At 44.9% G+C, this 16,852-nt stretch overlaps 1 protein-coding gene across 4 annotated transcripts in view; it reads right to left on the bottom strand.

Moving 5' to 3' along the window:
- Positions 1 to 16,852, bottom strand: part of LOC144480524 (cadherin-12-like) — a 201,943-nt gene that overhangs the window by 48,249 nt on the left and 136,842 nt on the right. The window contains exon 8 of one of the 4 annotated variants that reach the window (XM_078200090.1): positions 6,010 to 6,090. The exons of the other annotated variants lie outside the window; for them this stretch is intronic. Coding sequence (XP_078056216.1) covers positions 6,010 to 6,090 — 81 coding nt within the window. The remainder of the gene's footprint in view (positions 1 to 6,009; positions 6,091 to 16,852) is intronic. 4 annotated transcript variants of the gene reach the window in all.

Raw genomic sequence — 16,852 nt, 5'->3', positions numbered from 1 at the left:
GCACATAATACTCTGCATCTGGCCAGGTTCCCTGCAGTCAGACAGTGACCCCACTGCACTGGCTATTCAGTGACCCCCCCCCCCCTCTACTGGGTAATCATTGACATACCACCAGCCCCTCCCCCCCCCCCACTACCCCCGCCCCCCGCCCTGCACTGGGTAGTCAGTGATTCTCCCCCGCCCCCTTGTACTCAGTCAATGCTTTCTGACAGTAGGTCAGTGACCCCTGACATCTTTGAGGACAAAAGGACAACTTGTAAACAGCATTTGATGTTGATTTGTTGAAGGGTGCATGAGGGAAAGGGGTAGAAAGTGAGGGGAAGATAATCTTTTTCCTGGATAACCCATCCTCTTCATCACAATGGTCTCTTGCTCCCTGAGGGAATAACTGACCTCAGCTCAGCATTTCCTCACACTCACTATGATCTCCCATGTTGATAAGAGAAGGGCTTCCTCCATCATTCGCTTGACAGACATACAATGACCCACCAGAATTATCACCCTGTTCACAGCAAATGTGATGTGCATGCCATGCTTATGGGTTCTCCCCATGTCTGCGTGGGTTTCCTCCAGTTTCCTCCCACAGTCCAAAGATGTGCAGGTTAGGGTTGATTGGCCATGCTAAATTGTCCTTTAGTTTCAGGGGGGTTAGCAGGGTAAATACATGGGGTTATAGGGATAGGGCCTAGGTGGGATTGTTGTCAGTGCAGGTTTGATGGGCCGAATGGCCTCCTTCTGCATTGTAGGGATTCTATGATTCTAGATAGCGAATTTAAGGTGGGGGCTATGTAGGAAAATCTATTGAATGTTGTTTCCCTTTGAGCTAGTTTGAGTTTGGAATAACTGTAAATGATGTATATCACGCTGCAGACTATTCTGCATAACAAAGATAGATTAACATCATGTGGTTGTGGCTAAGCAACTGCACAGGACACTCCATCTCCCTACTCCTGACAAGCCAGATCCATAACAGTGAATTCAGATCCACACCGACAGTAACACAACAGCTCAGGGACAATAAAGTTTATGTGAGCAGATTATCTCTGGTGAAATTATAAGCTTTACGATTCCCAGAACATTGCCTCGTGCTGATGAATTGGGAATATTTTATATTGTTATAAGCAACCAAGGGATAAACCAACATGCTTTGAACTCGCAAGGAATTGACAAATAGCCTTGTTCATCTACACCTCCTCGCTCTTGACAATAAATGCTTCTGGCCAGATTAAAAACAAACAACAGCAAACACTTGTTCCACATTTTATAGATATCATTATGTTAAAGATCTGAAAAAGAAAAGGTCGAGAAAACGTTGTGCTGGCAGGATGTTATGTTGGAGAGAATATTTTTGCATTTGCTCAACATTGTCCTCTATGGGCCAGTTCTTGCAATCTCTCAAGAACAGCTTCTTCCCTGCTGCCATCAGACTTTTGAATGAACCTACCTTGCATTAAGTTGATCTTTCTCTACACGCTAGCTATCACTGTAACTCTACATTCTGCACTCTCTCATTTCCTTCTCTATGAACGCTATGCTTTGTCTGTATAGCGCACAAGAAACAATACTTTTCACTGTATGTTAATACATGTGACAATAATAAATCAAATCAAATCTTCTTATTACCTTGCCTTACATATAAATAAGAAGTCTCACAACAACAGGTGAAACACCAGATGAGACTTCTTACCCCAGTCCAATGCTGGCATCTTTACATCATTACATATCAATAAAAGAGAACAAAAAGTAAGAACTTGCATTTCTATAGCACCTTTCATGACATCGGGATGTCACAATACATTTTACAGCTGATAAAGTAATTCTGAGCTAGAATCACTGTTATGTTCTAAGTAAGATGGGGGCCCACTTACACACAGCAAGCTCTCACAAGCAACAAAACAGTAAGTATCAGATAAACAGATTTAGTCACGATGATTTAGGGGTAATTATTGGCCAAGATACCAGGGGGAAATCACCTCCTCTCCTTCGAAATAGTTTCATAGAATCTTTCCTGTCCTCCTGACAGGGTGGGCCTCTTTTGAAAAGCGGATGTGGCATAGAATCTTAGAAACCCTACAGTGCAGAAGGAGGCCATTCAGCCCATCGAGTCTGCACCGACAACAATCCAACCTAGGCCTTACTCCCACTACCCCACACATTTACCCCACTAATCCCTCTAACCTACTCATCACAGGACACCAAGGGGCAGTTTTAGCATGGCCAATCAACCTAACCCGCACATCTTTGGAAACTAGAGCACCCGGAGGAAATCCACGCAGACACGGGGAGAACGTGCAAACTCCATACAGACAGTGACCCAAGCCGGGAATCAAACCCAGATCCTTGAGCTGTGAGGCAGCAGTGCTAACCACTGTGCCACCATGCTGTCCCCAATATTTATGTCGACATGTTTTATCTCATTACAAATCTTGACCTAGAAATTAGATTGTGCCAAATAAAAGGGTGTAGAAGGAGTGAGGTGGATGTCTGTTTGCCAAGTCCCAGGTTATATATCAATGCTGAGGCTTTGTTACAATGATTCAGTAATGCAGCTACCTGTGCTGATTGCTGGCGACATGTCTATTTGCGTGGGGAGAGGATTGAGTTGGGAAAATGGGCTCCTCAGGCACCACTTAAAGGCAACCAGCTCCTCTTAAAGGGGATGTAGATTCTGGCTACAGACAACAGGAGCATTTCAGCAATTGAATAAAGTGAGCGGATGGTGTGAGAAAAAGCACATGGGTTCTGTGATGATGGGTGGGATTTTCTGGCCCTGGTGGCCCCGAAACTGGAAAATCCCACCCGAGGCATGGTCAGTCCCTCTCCCGCTCCGATTCCCGTGGTGGGCGGAAGAGGAAAATTTGCCCCGATCTGTCAGGGTTCTTAGACAGCTGAGAGACAGTGGGCAGTAAGTCATCAGGGCATCATCTCCGTCACCCAGAGGTCACTTGGTAACCAGTGCCAGGAGCTCAGTTCCCAAGAGACCAAAAAAGAAAATGCTGGAAAATCTCAGCAGGTCTGGCAGCATCTGTAAGGAGAGAAAAGAGCTGACGTTTCGAGTCCAGACGATCCTTTGTCAAAGCTAAAAGGCATAGAAAGTGAGAGACATTTATACTGCAGGATGAGGGAATGAAAGATGAGTCATAGCCACCAAAACAAGGGGAAAGGCTGCTAATGGCAGTCCATAGAGAGAATAGAATGTGTGAATGGCCAAACGGCACAGATGCTGCCAGACCTGCTGAGATTTTCCAGCATTTTCTCTTTTCGTTTCAGATTCCAGCATCCGCAGTCATTTGCTTTTTTCCTTTTGCTCGGTTCCCAAAACATGGTTGGAACAGAAGTTCAATGATCTCACCAGAGTTGTCCAGGTAAGAGCATTGCTTTCCTATTCTTTGTCCACACCTCTGCAACTTCCAGCCTTGTGTTGACAACACTTCCCTCTCTTTTCTCCAATCACTGCATAACTTGTCTCGACACCTCCTCCAGCCTCATTCTCACACACCCAGCATTATCATAACACTCACTTCCCAACACCTCACATCTTACACACTTCAACATGTGGAGCAATTGTCTTATCAGGAAAGCTTAGCAAATTGGGACTCTATTCATTGGAAGTTAGAAGAATGAGAGGTGATCTCATTGAAGCATGTAGGATTCCACAGGGGTTTGACAGGGTAAATGCTGAGAGGACGTTTCCCCTCATGGAGACTCTAGGATCAGAGGGCCTAGTCTGAGAATAAAGGAGTGCCAATTTAAGACTGAGATAAGGAGGAATTTCTTCGCTCAGAGCGTGGTGAGTCTTTGGAACTCCTTGCCACAGAGAGCTGTGGGGGGCAGAGTCCTTGTGTAGATATAAGGCTGAGTTAGATAGATTTTTGATCAGTAAGGGAATCAAGGGTTACGGGGAATGGACAGGGAAGTGGACATGAGGAATGTCGAATCTGTCATGATCCTATTGAATGGTGGAGCAGGCTCGAGGGGCTGAATGGCCTATTTCTCATGGTCTTATGATGTTTATGCAACTATTTGACCACAGCAGACACACATTCACTGGATTCCTCACAAGTACCCAACGTATTCCCTCCATTCTTACAGGAAAGGTCACACACAACTTGCGGCATCCGTCAGGTACCAAAGGAGGCTAAAGTTACAAGAACATTCTATCTCCTGTAGAAGGAAACATGCTAAACATCGAGGGTAGAGGGAGGATCATGGGAGTAGCAATGATGGAGGAGGCATTACAATAGGTTCCTTTGTGCTTTTCCTCTTCATCCCGTCTTGCAGCAAAGTTATGGGGAGAATTGAACTAATTGAACACTCATTCGTAGAGCCAGCATAAGCACAATGGGCTGAATGGCCCACTTCTATCCTGTATGATTCCATAATGATGTGGAAGTGCCAGCGTTGGACTGGGGTAAACACAGTAACAGTTTTAACAACACCAGGTTAAAGTCCAACAGGTTTATTTGGTAGCAAATGCCATTAGCTTTCGGAGCGCTGCCCCTTCGTCAGATGGAGTGGATATCTGCTCTCAATCAGGGCATACAGAGACACAAAATCAAGTTACAGAATACTGATTAGAATGCGAATCCCTCATAAGATGCCCTCATAAGAACAGGATATGGCGCTCGACTCATCGATCGACAGTTCCGACGCGCCACAGCGAAAAACCGCACCGACCTCCTCAGAAGACAAACACGGGACGCGGTGGACAGAGTACCCTTCGTCGTCCAGTACTTCCCCGGAGCGGAGAAGCTACGGCATCTCCTCCGGAGCCTTCAACATGTCATTGATGAAGACAAACATCTCGCCAAGGCCATCCCCACACCCCCACTTCTTGCCTTCAAACAACCGCACAACCTCAAACAGACCATTGTCCGCAGCAAACTACCCAGCCTTCAGGAGAACAGTGACCATGACACCACACAACCCTGCCACAGCAACCTCTGCAAGACGTGTCGGATCATCGACACGGATGCCATCATCTCACGTGAGAACACCATCTACCAGGTACACGGTGCCTACTCTTGCAACTCGGCCAACGTTGTCTCCCTGATACGCTGCAGGAAAGGATGTCCCGAGGCATGGTACATTGGGGAAACCATGCAGACACTACGACAACGGATGAATGAACACTGCTCGACAATCACCAGGCAAGACTGTTCTCTTCCTGTGGGGGAGCACTTCAGCGGTCACAGGCATTCAGCCTCTGATCTTCGGGTTAGCGTTCTCCAAGGCGGCCTTCACGACACACGACAGCGCAGAATCGCTGAGCAGAAACTGATAGCCAAGTTCCGCACTCATGAGGACGGCCTAAACCGGGATCTTGGGTTTATGTCACACTCTCAGTAACCCCCACAGCTTGCCTCCTGGACTTGCAGAATCTCACTGGCTGTCCTGTCTGGAGACAATACACATCTATTTAACCTGTGCTTAATGCTCCCTCCACTCAAATTGTCTGTATCTTTAAGACCTGGTTGGCTATAGAGATTTGCATTCTAATCAGTATTCTGTAACTTGATTTTGTGTCTCTGTGCCCTGTTTGAGAGCAGATTTCCACTCTATCTGACGAAGGAGCAGCACTCCGAAAGCTAATGGCATTTGCTACCAAATAAACCTGTTGGACTTTAACCTGGTGTTGTTAAAACTCTTACTGTGATTCCATAATAACATCAGCTTGCTTTATATTGATATAATCTTTGACATCATAAAACATCCCAAAGACAATTTTTCAGTTGAAAGGAAGCATCAAGCAAATCTGTGAATCCTGAGCATGTGCAGAAAGCACCAGCAGCTTTCTCGGAATTCTGGGACATCATTGCTCCCGCCCTCCCTGTAAGGCCATTTGCTTTTTCCCCAAAATAAACCAGGCACTGAATTTCAAACACTTACTGCAAGCAGGTTAACAATGGTTATTCCATTACAAACTCACCCAATTTCTATCTCACGCACAGTTCAACTGCACCTGGATCTACAACATCTGCAATAACAGCACCTGGATTAAACACCCCCCCCCCCCGCCATTATTGGCACCTAGATAAACAGCATCTGGATAATAGACACCTGGATTGACAAAATCGGCAACAATAGCATCTGGATCAACAGCATCTACAGTAACAGCACCTGGGTTAATAACACCTGGAGTAAAACATCTGGATTAATAGCAACTGGATTACAAAAATTTGGATTAATAATACCTCAGTCATAAACACCTGGATCAACAACATCTGGATTATAAACATCTGGATTAACAACACCTGGTCATAAACACCTGGATTACCATTATCTATCATTTCTTCGATTGATATTTAGTACTGGATGAAAATGTTGTCTAACTGCCAATGGTTGGGGTTAGTTTTCTTCCATCTCCAGCAGGTCCAGGGAGAGTGTACCCAATGTAGGTTTTTCCTGCAGTGATGTCAACATTTCCTTAATCTGTTATTTCAGGGAATTACCACGAACCCCAGTGCACAATTAGCACAGCTTCAGCTGGTAAAGGCCAGTTTCTGGCAGCCAAAAGCCAGGAGCATTTAAATATCCAATCAATTCCCTTTGCAAAGTTATTATTAAAGGAGGAACATTAGCAGGGATATGGGGGAAGAGAAGGTGGGATGGGGGACTGAGACTGATTGATAGTTCCTTCAAAGAACCAGGACAGTTACAATTGGCTGGAATGACCTCCTCCCGTATTGTCTCATTCGATGACTCTCACAACCAGACTTTCATCCAACCAATCAAAGCTCAGTTCTCACCCAATCATAGAATCACTACAGTACAAGGAGGCCATCAAGTATGTACCGACCACAACCTCACACATTTACCCTGCTAATCCCCCTGACACTAGGGTCAATTTAGCATGGTCAATCAGCTTAACTCTTTGGACTGTGGGAGGAAACCGGAGCACCCGGAGGAAACCCACGCAGATATGGGGAGAATGTGCAAACTCCACACAGACAGTGACCCGAAGTCAGAATTGAAACTGGGACCCTGGCGCTGTGAGACAGCAGTGCTAGCCACTGTGCCACCATGCTGCCTAAAGTTTATTTATTATTGTCACAAGTAGGCTTACACCAACAGTGCAATGAAGTTACTGTGAAAATCCCCGAGTCACCACACTCTGGTGCCTGTTCGGCTACACTGAGGGAGAATTTAGCACGGCCAATTCACCTAACCAGCACATTTTTCGGACTGAGGGGGGAAACCGGAGCACCCAGAGGAAACCCATGCAGACATGAGGAGAACCTGCAAGGTCTACACAGACAGTGACCCAAGCCGGGAATCGAACCTGGGTCCCTGGCACTGTGAGGCAGCAGTGCTAACCACTGTGCCACCGTATGTCTGCAGATTCATTTAAAATATGAATCAGCTCAAGTTATAAGATGAGATTCGACACCAATGTTGATCCTCTTGTTCCTGAACACCGGTGGACTTTATACTGCTCATGTTGGCTGCAGAGCTCACGCACCAACAGCAGAGGTCCCAACTGTTCCATTTTCCAAACCAAACCAGACCCTTGTTCCTTCCCATCTCCCTGAACCTCCCGTGAAAACAAATTACAACAACAGATGCACAATGTGCAAATGTTTTGTACTCTCTGCAAGATTCTAGGTCTTAAAAAATATACCACTCATCTTCACAAAACAGACTTTCAGTGTGCATACACTTGGACAACAAGTTATGTAGAACTCTAGTGGAAAGACTGATGGTGCCAACAGTGTAGTTCCTGAAAGGTTATTGATCAGGGACTGCTGATTCATGGTGATTGAATGTGTGAAATTCTGCTTTTATTACATTGAATTTCAGAATTTCAAAGAAAAACATCAATCAGTGACTGTGTTTATAAAGCCTCCGCTCAGCTTATCCCCTTTCCTTCCTGTTAACTCATATTAAATCATTAAATTGAAAATCTGCTAAGTGCATGAGCATTGAAGATTTTAACCAGGCTGCCTAACCACAAAACACACTCCTGAAACCTTTCCACAATCCCGGAATTCAACCAAACAGACACCTTTCGGTGATAACAGATAAAATACTGCTGCCCTTCAGTCACTGTGGGGCATTGGTGAGACTGATTAAAAGAATCCAAATGATTTCTGCATGCAGTGTTGCATCCTTTGTCTTTGAAAATGAAGGAGGAAGCCTTTCTAAGATGGAATGTGCCTTATTGATAAAGAGAATATTTAACAGTAGTTCTCCAAACGGCTGCAGGCATTAACTGCAAAAAGTTATTTTAAAAATGAAATTAAACCCTTTGTTTCCCAAATCGATAACCTGTTATTCTTCCTGCCACAGTTTTTTTTCTCTTCTTTGCCCGCTCTGTTCCTTTATTCCACTGTGGAAGATGCCATCGATTTTTCATTGAGGCGTCAGACTGCGGTTGAAAGATAAATGGCTGGCCATTATCAAAGGGTATTGTCACCATCGGTTGAGGAGGGGGAGAATGACTCACCTCTTTTCCCACTCCTCATTCAACCACAACAGATCTTTCAAGAAGGATATATTTTCCAATTCAGTGAGTGTTTAACTGTTTATGTGCTGTGACAGTACAAGACACAAACAGACAGGTTTCCTTCAGGTTTTTTTTCTAAAAAGGACAATAATATTGATTGTACTTATCCCAGGGTTAGAAAAATAATAAAAAAAGCTCTGACTTTCATGCACACCTGTACTTGGGTTCACATGCACAAAATAGCTTACAAAGATTAAGTGATGTTTTAGGGTCCAATAAGGATTAAAGTTACACATCTTTCATACGTTGATGACTTGGGTGGGTCTAGGGTGAGCTCAGTGGTGGCAATGTTGAGGCCGTTTAAAGATATTGGCGATCCATTTATCTTTCATTACAGAGATAGCAGCTGGGATTAAAAAATCTCGGCCTGTGGTACATTAATAGTTTTTTTATTCATTCGTGGGACATGGGCATCGCTGGCTGGCCAGCATTTATTGCCCATCCCTAATTGGCCTTGAGAAGGTTGTGATGAGCTATCTTCTTGAATGGCTGCAGTCCATGTGGTGTGGGATGACCCACAATACCGTGAGGGAGAGAATTTAAGGATTTTGACCCAGAGACCATGAAGAAACAGCGATATATTTCCAAGTCAGGATGGTGAATGGCTTGGGGGGGAACTTGCAGGTGGTTATGTTCCCAGATATCTGCTTCCCTTGTCCTTCGAGATCGAAAGTGGTTGTGGGTTTGGAAGTTGTTGTCCAAGCATCTTTGGTGAATTGCTGCAGTGCACATTGTAGTTAGTACACACCGCTGCTACTGAGCATCGGTGGTAGAGGGAGTGGATGTTTGTGGATGTGGTGCCAATCAAGTGGGCTGCTTTGTCCTGGATGGTATCGAGCTTCTTGAGTGTTGTTGGAGCTGCACCCATCCAGGTAAGTGGAGAGTATTACATCACACTGCTGACTTGTGCCTTGTAGATGGTGGACAGACTTTGGGAAGTCAGAAGGTATTCCTAGCCTCTGACCTGCTCTTGTAGCCACTGTGTTTATGTGGCAAGTCCAGTTGAGTCAATGGTGGCCCCAAGGATGTTGACAGCAGACGGGGATCAAGCTTGCAAAAATGGAGTGGTGACAAGGGAAGAGAGAGTATCCAATTGGGATACACTGTTCAGTTCATTTTCAGACAGACTTGTATCTCCCAGCTCTTGGAGTAATGAGATTTGTTATCTGAAGTCAGTTTTGATCATGTGACCACATGATCACTATCTCCATTGTTTATACAAGTGATTTGTAGTCAGAAGCCATTGCCACACAATGGGGAATGTGTGGTGGCTGTCCACACAGATTATGATCAATGGGTTTTCTGCACCTCTCTTTGCCATGTTTTGAGCCTGGAGACAATGGGGGGAATATTCCTGTCCCCCCACCACTGACTGCAGCTTCTGGAGTCTGCAAATGCGCAGAATAATGTGGAAATCCAGAAGTGGCTGAGAGTAATTTGATGCTTCCCTGGAGGGTTTGCCTTTGAGGCATCCTCCAGACTTCACAGTGAAATCACTGAATTGAGAAGAACTTTCATTCCGATGCTGTTAATTTCATCTTTGAAAAAGTTACACTCTTTTCACTAATACGTAACTGTTTTTAACAGCAAACTCACTTCAGAATTACTACGAAGGACAAACACTGGTCCTGAAAAGCCAGCTTTATATTGTGTGTTTACACATATCAAATTTCTCTCATACAATAAAAAAATCTGTACATTTACAAAAATAGAAGTTTGTTTGTAATGTTTTCTTTTCTGACTAAGCTCATACTCATTCATTTCACTAGCTGAAAATTTTGAATTAAAGCTAAAGGAATCAGTGCTTTTAACTTCCTGCTTTGCTTCAGTCTGATTGCCTGCTTACCTTGCACATCATTGTTGTTGGACACCGAGAGATCCCCTCGGTTTGGCCTAAGATCCAAACCTCTGCCACAGAGGAGGAAATGCAAGCTACAGAGATCGGCAGATCATTGTCAGCATCTTTCCTCAAAGTCAGCGGTGCGTGCCATTGCTTTACACGATCCAGCTCAATGAACTTGGAAATAAACGGGTTTTCAATTGAGCAGAATTGTTGTAAAGATGCATTCTGCTCTAACAACAACTGAGGAATGCAGAGCAAGAGAATAATTTGAAACTAATTACTCAGGAAAATGGTGAATAATGTTGTTTTGAAGTTGACTTTTCAAACATAGACTCACGACAGTGCAGAAGGAAGCCATTCGGCCCATTGAGTCTGCACTGATTCTCTGACACAGCATCCCACCCATGCCGTATCTCTGTAATCTCACATATTTACCTGCTAATCCTCCTAACCTACACAAACCATTCATGTTTTTAGGTATCCAGATCACCAACAACCTGTCCTGGTCCCCCCAAGTCAACACTATAGTTAAGAAAGCCCACCAACGTCTCCACTTTCGAGAAGACAAAGGAAATTTGGCATGTCAGCTACGACTCTCACCAACCTTTACAGATGCATCATAGAAAGCATTCTTTCTGGATGTATCACAGCTTGGTATGGCTCCTGCTCTGTCCAAGACCGCAAGAAAATACAAAAGGTCATGAATGTGGCCCAATCCATCGCGCAAACCAGCCTCCCATCCATTGACTCTGTCTACACTTCCCGCTGCCTCGGCAAAACAGCCAGCATAATCAAGGAAACCTCACATCCTGGACATTCTCTCTTCCACCTTCTTCTCTCAGGAAGAGATGCAAAAGTCTGAGGTCACGTACCAACCGACTCAAGAACAGCTTCTTCCCTGCTGCTGTCAGACTTTTGAATGGACTTACCTTGCATTAAGTTGATCTTTCTCTACACTCTAGCTGTGACTGCAACACTACATTCTGCACACTCTCCTTTTCTTCTCTATGAACGGTATGCTTTGTCTGTATAGCGCGCAAGAAACAATACTTTTCACTGTATACTAATACATGTGACAATAATAAACTAATCAAATCAAACATCTTGGGACACTAAGGGATAAGTTAGCATGGTCAATCCACCTTAACTGCACATCTTTGGGTTTTGGGAGGAATCCGGAGCACCCGGAGGAAACCCACGCAGACATGGGGAGAACGTGCCATTTCAGTATAGACAGTCACCCAAGGCTGGTATTGAACCCGGTCCCTGTGAGGCAGCAATGCTAACCACTGTGCCACCGTGCCATCCTGACTTGGCATGACAGGATGAATGTAGCTCAGTCAAGTGCAAATGAATGTGATAGTTTGGTGGGTTCTTACAAGAAGACCAACTTGTTATGAATTGTCTCCAGATAGGCTGTGAATTAATTAAACATGCAAAAGAACACATGATTAACTGGACGAAACAAAGATTGATTAATATTCCATCTGCTCTATCTGGCAATGCATAGTTCTTTGATTGACAGAATACACAGATAAAATTGTCTGAATTCAGGAAAACAACTGTCGTGTCTCACCATCTGCTGTACAAATGAGAAGTAAGTGACATTGTAAACCACGGATATCTCACAGACACAGAAAGCAGGCACAGGGAGAGCAAATTGTCCAACAGTAATAGCAAATGTTCCCAGTTGTAAAATCAGACTCAATCACAGAATCCAGGCTAAGGCAGAGCGAGACCATTTTAGCAGCCGTGTCAGCTCACCAGAATGGCAAGTAGAATGTCTGTCAGGAAATCTCCTGATAAGGAGGAGTTTCTAAACTCATAATCATAATATTGGGATGGTACATCAGAGACTGCAATGTTCAGCAGCCTGCCTTAAGTGGCCTCTTCCAGTTCCTCCTAATTATATCCAATAATGGCACATAGCACATCTGGGAACAAGGTAGATGCTAAACTTTTCCCCTCGTACGCAAACAGCATTCTGGCAGCTTTCTGTTTTAATCATGTGAGAGTCAATGCTGTTCATGTGCCAAGAATTGAGGGCAGTTAATAACTTAACCTGGCAAACTCACATTCCCAACAAAACGCAATGAATTGTATGCCTCTGGCATCACTTCGCAGAAACAACTGCACAAGGTTCTGCCCATTTAATTAACACTTTGTGATGTTGTCCATGGTGAGTTTTTCGAGATGGATTTTTAAAGACAAGATAGCTATTCCAAGTAGTAGGATCCAGAATCACAGAATCAAGGGCAGCACGGTAGCACAATGGTTAGCACTGCTACCTCACAGCACCAGGGATTGGGTTCAAGTCCCAGCTTGGGTCACTGTCTGTGCGGAGTCCTTCCCGTGTCTGCTTGGGTTTCCTTGGGGTGCTCCAGTTTCCTCCCACATTCTGAAAGATATGCTGGTTAGGTGCATTGACCTGAACAGGCGCCGGACTGTGGCGACTAAGGGAATTTCACAGTAACTTCATTGCAATGTTAATGTAAGCCTTACTTGTGACTAATAAATAAACTTTAACTTTATCTTTCCAGTGGAGAAGGAGGCCATTTGCTCTTTGGCACTGGCTCAGTGAAAGAGCATTCTACTCAGTCCCACTCCCTGCCTTACCTCCAAAAACTCTGCACATTCTCCCTTTTCTGAAAGCAATCCAATTCCATTTTAACACCTCGAACCTGCCTCATTCATCTTCTCAGGAAACTCATTCCAGACTCCAACCACCCTCGGAGTAAAAATTTTCCTCACATCGCTCCTACTTCCCATTATTTTGAATCTGTGCCCTCTAGATCTTGATGCTCTCTTGAGTGGGACAGTTTCTCACTATTTACTCCATCCATACCCTTGAGGGTCTTGGATAATTCTCTCAAGTCTACTCTCAATCTTTTTTTAACCAAGGAAAATAGTCCCAACCTTTCCAATCTATCCTCATAGTCACGGTTGTTTATCCCTGGAATCATTCCTGTGAATCCTGTGTATAAAATTATGAAAGGCATAGATAGGGTGAACGGTGGGAAGCTTTTCCCCAGGTCGGTGGTGACATTCACGAGGGGTCATAGGTTCAAGGTGAAGGGGGGGAGGTTTAACACAGATATCAGACGGACATATTTTACACAGAGGGTGGTGGGGGCCTGGAATGCGCTGCCAGGCAAGGTGGTGGAGGCGGACACACTGGGAACATTTAAGACTTATCTAGACAGCTATATGAATGGAGTGGGAATGGAGGGATACAAAAGAATGGTCTAGTTTGGACCAGGGAGCGGCGCGGGCTTGGAGGGCCGAAGGGCCTGTTCCTGTGCTGTATTGTTCTTTGTTCTTTGTTTCCTCCCTCCGATGCCTTCACATCCTAAGGGATGTTATTGCCAATGTCAGTTCCTCCAGAGCCATATTTTACTTCCTTAATCATCCCAATGCCATCCCCATTCTCCTTGTACCATCATCTCGTTTTTGTATTTAATCTGTCCTGTCTTCCACTGAGTCACAGACCTTCCCTGTTGTCTATCCATGCCTGGTCTCTCTGCACATGCTCAAACATGATTGCACCTCTAACCTTTTCCAGATCTCATGAAAGACCATCAACCTGAAACATTGAAAGTGTTTCTCTCTCCACAGGTGCTGCCTGACCTGCTGAAATTTACCAGCAGTTTCTATCAGATTACCCACAGCTGCAGTATTTCACTTTAGTATGATCAGGGACACAGATCTGTCTGGCACTGCGATCATCCCCAGGTTGTGGGAGCACTAGAATGGAATCTTAGCTTCAGAGCGTGATAAAACATGAGGGGAAGGCACAGGCCTCTGAGAACTGCCGAGATGACCGAGCAAGTCATTGGATTTAGGGTCACTGATCTGTCAGCAGGCTCAAGGAGGTCCCCAAGACTAAGGTGAAGGAGGACAGGACCAGGGAAAATCGAATCAAAGGGCTTGAAGAAGTGATGGAGAAGGGAGTTAACTCGACAACTCATGGGAGTTTTGGAAGTGGATCAATGAAATGGCTGTGGGAGAATTGTGGGTGGCACAGTGGTTAGCACTGCTGCCTCATAGTACCAGGGACCCGGGTTCAATTCCGGCCTCGGGTCACTGTCTGTGTGGAGTTTGCACGTTCCCCCTGTGTCTGCATGGGTTTCCTCCGGGTGCTCCGGTTTCGTCCCACACTCCAAAGGTGTGCAGGTTAGGTGGACTGGCCAGGCTAAATTGCCTCTTGATGTCAGGGGGATTAGTAGGGTAAATATGAATGGTTATGGGAATAGGGCCTGGGTGAGATTGTGGTCGGTGCAGTCTCGATGGGCCGAACGGCCTCCTTCTGCACTGTAGAGATTCTATGATTGAATGAATTGGTGGGGAATAAGTTTCTGGGAGTTATGTGGCCAACAACACTGGCAAACAGGCTCCAGCAGCCACACATGAGCTTTGATTGTTGGGGTGAAAGTTTGAGGATCTTACTGCTTTTACCAGGATGCAAAGCTGGGCTGAATAGGTTGCAAAGCTGGGCTGAAAAATGGCAAATGGAGTTTAACCCTGATAAATGTGAGGTGATTCATTTTGGTAGGACAAGTTTAAATGTGGATTACAGGGTCAAAGGTAGGGTTCTGAAGACTGTGGAGGAACAGAGAGATCTTGGGGTCCATATCCACAGATCTCTAAAGGTTGCCACTCAAGTGGATAGAGCTGGGAAGAAGGCCTATAGTGTGTTAGCTTTTATTAACAGGGGGTTGGAGTTTAAGAGCCGTGGGGTTATGCTGCAACTGTACAGGACCTTGGTGAGACCACATTTGGAGTATTGTGTGCAGTTCTGGTCACCTCACTATAGGAAGGATGTGGAAGCGCTGGAAAGAGTGCAGAGGAGATTTACCAGGATGCTGCCTGGTTTGGAGGGTAGGTCTTATGAGGAAAGGTTGCGGGAGCTAGGGCTGTTCTCTCTGGAGCGGAGGAGGCTGAGGGGAGACTTAATAGAGGTTTATAAAATTATGAAGGGGATAGATAGAGTGAACGCTCAAAGACTATTTCCTCGGGTGGATGGAGCTATTACAAGGGGGCATAACTATAGGGTTCGTGGTGGGAGATACAGGAAGGATATCAGAGGTAGGTTCTTTACGCAGAGAGTGGTTGGGGTGTGGAATGGACTGCCTGCAGTGATAGTGGAGTCAGACATTTTAGGAACATTTAAGCGGTTATTGGATAGGCACATGAAGCACACCAGGATGATAGGGAGTGGGATAGCTTGATCTTGGTTTCAGATAAAGCTCGGCACAACATCGTGGGCCGAAGGGCCTGTTCTGTGCTGTACTGTTCTATGTATTACCAGCATCCTCCACTACCATTTTAGTGGCCGTCAGCTTTCTTCCAATCAAACAACCTTTGGGTTGTTATTACTTTTCTCATCCTCAGCCACTTCCTCACTTTCACAAAGAAAAATATAACTTTCTGCTCCAAAAATGGTTTCCCCGAAGTGAAAGATTTTGAACAGGATTGAGAGCGAGAGGTTAATGGGTTTTTGTCTGTTTGCGATGATCAGCCAATCGTTAAAAATAAAAGTCACGGATGAAAAACAACTAAATTCTCTTGAATTCATATCAATGATTTCCTGTCTCAATTTGAATTCTGTGAAGCACATTATTAGTGGGGTTACCGACATTCAGGCCTTTAACAAACATACATTTTTATTTTTAAAAATAATCACGTAAAAAGCCTCATCTTACTTGCCTCCCTGACCTTCACTGAGACGCATTTGATTTCCCAAAAGAACAAGAGTAGCAGGAGAGAATAAATAAATAAGGTTACACTGCACAGTGCCTGGCACGCCCTCAGGACATGTCCAACAGCACTTTCAGCCAATGAGATACTCGAGGTGAAAGGAGGCACTGCCCCTGGCTATGTCCTTGATTCTGAATTTGTAAGTGATAAACGCAAATATATTTTCTGCAGGGTTCCTCCAATCTGGAAAGGCGGTACAGTGGCACAGTCGTTGGCACTACTGCCTCACAGCTCCAGAGACTCTGGTTCCATTCTGGTCTTCGGTCACTGCCTGTGTGGAGTTTGCACATTCTCCCTGTGTGTGTGTGGGTTTCTTCCGGACGCTCCGGTTTCCTCCACAGTCCAAACACTTGCAGGTTCGGTGGATTGGCCGTGCTAAATTGCCCCTTAATGTCAGGGGGATTAGCAGGGTAAATGCTTGGGGTTACACAGATAGGGCCTGTGTGGGATGGTAATCAGTGCAGGCTCGATGGGCCAAATGGCCTCTTTCTGCACTTTAGAGATTCTCTGATTCATCAAGAGTTAATAGATGAATCTCAAAGCCATTTGTTTTCTGACTGTCCAATCAGCAATCTTGTTAATCACGGGGACTGTCTGTCTTTGAGCAATTTCTGATAGAAAACAAGAACTTACATCTCTCTAGAACATTTCACAACTTTCCAAAGTACTTTACAGACAATGAAGTACTTTGAAGCATAGTCATGACTAAAAGAGGAAACAGTTGTCAATTTATGTGTAACACGCTC

Source organism: Mustelus asterias, chromosome 2 (assembly GCF_964213995.1).
Source record: "Mustelus asterias chromosome 2, sMusAst1.hap1.1, whole genome shotgun sequence".
Lineage (NCBI taxonomy): Eukaryota > Metazoa > Chordata > Chondrichthyes > Carcharhiniformes > Triakidae > Mustelus > Mustelus asterias.
This window is presented reverse-complemented; position numbering and strand designations above follow the sequence as displayed.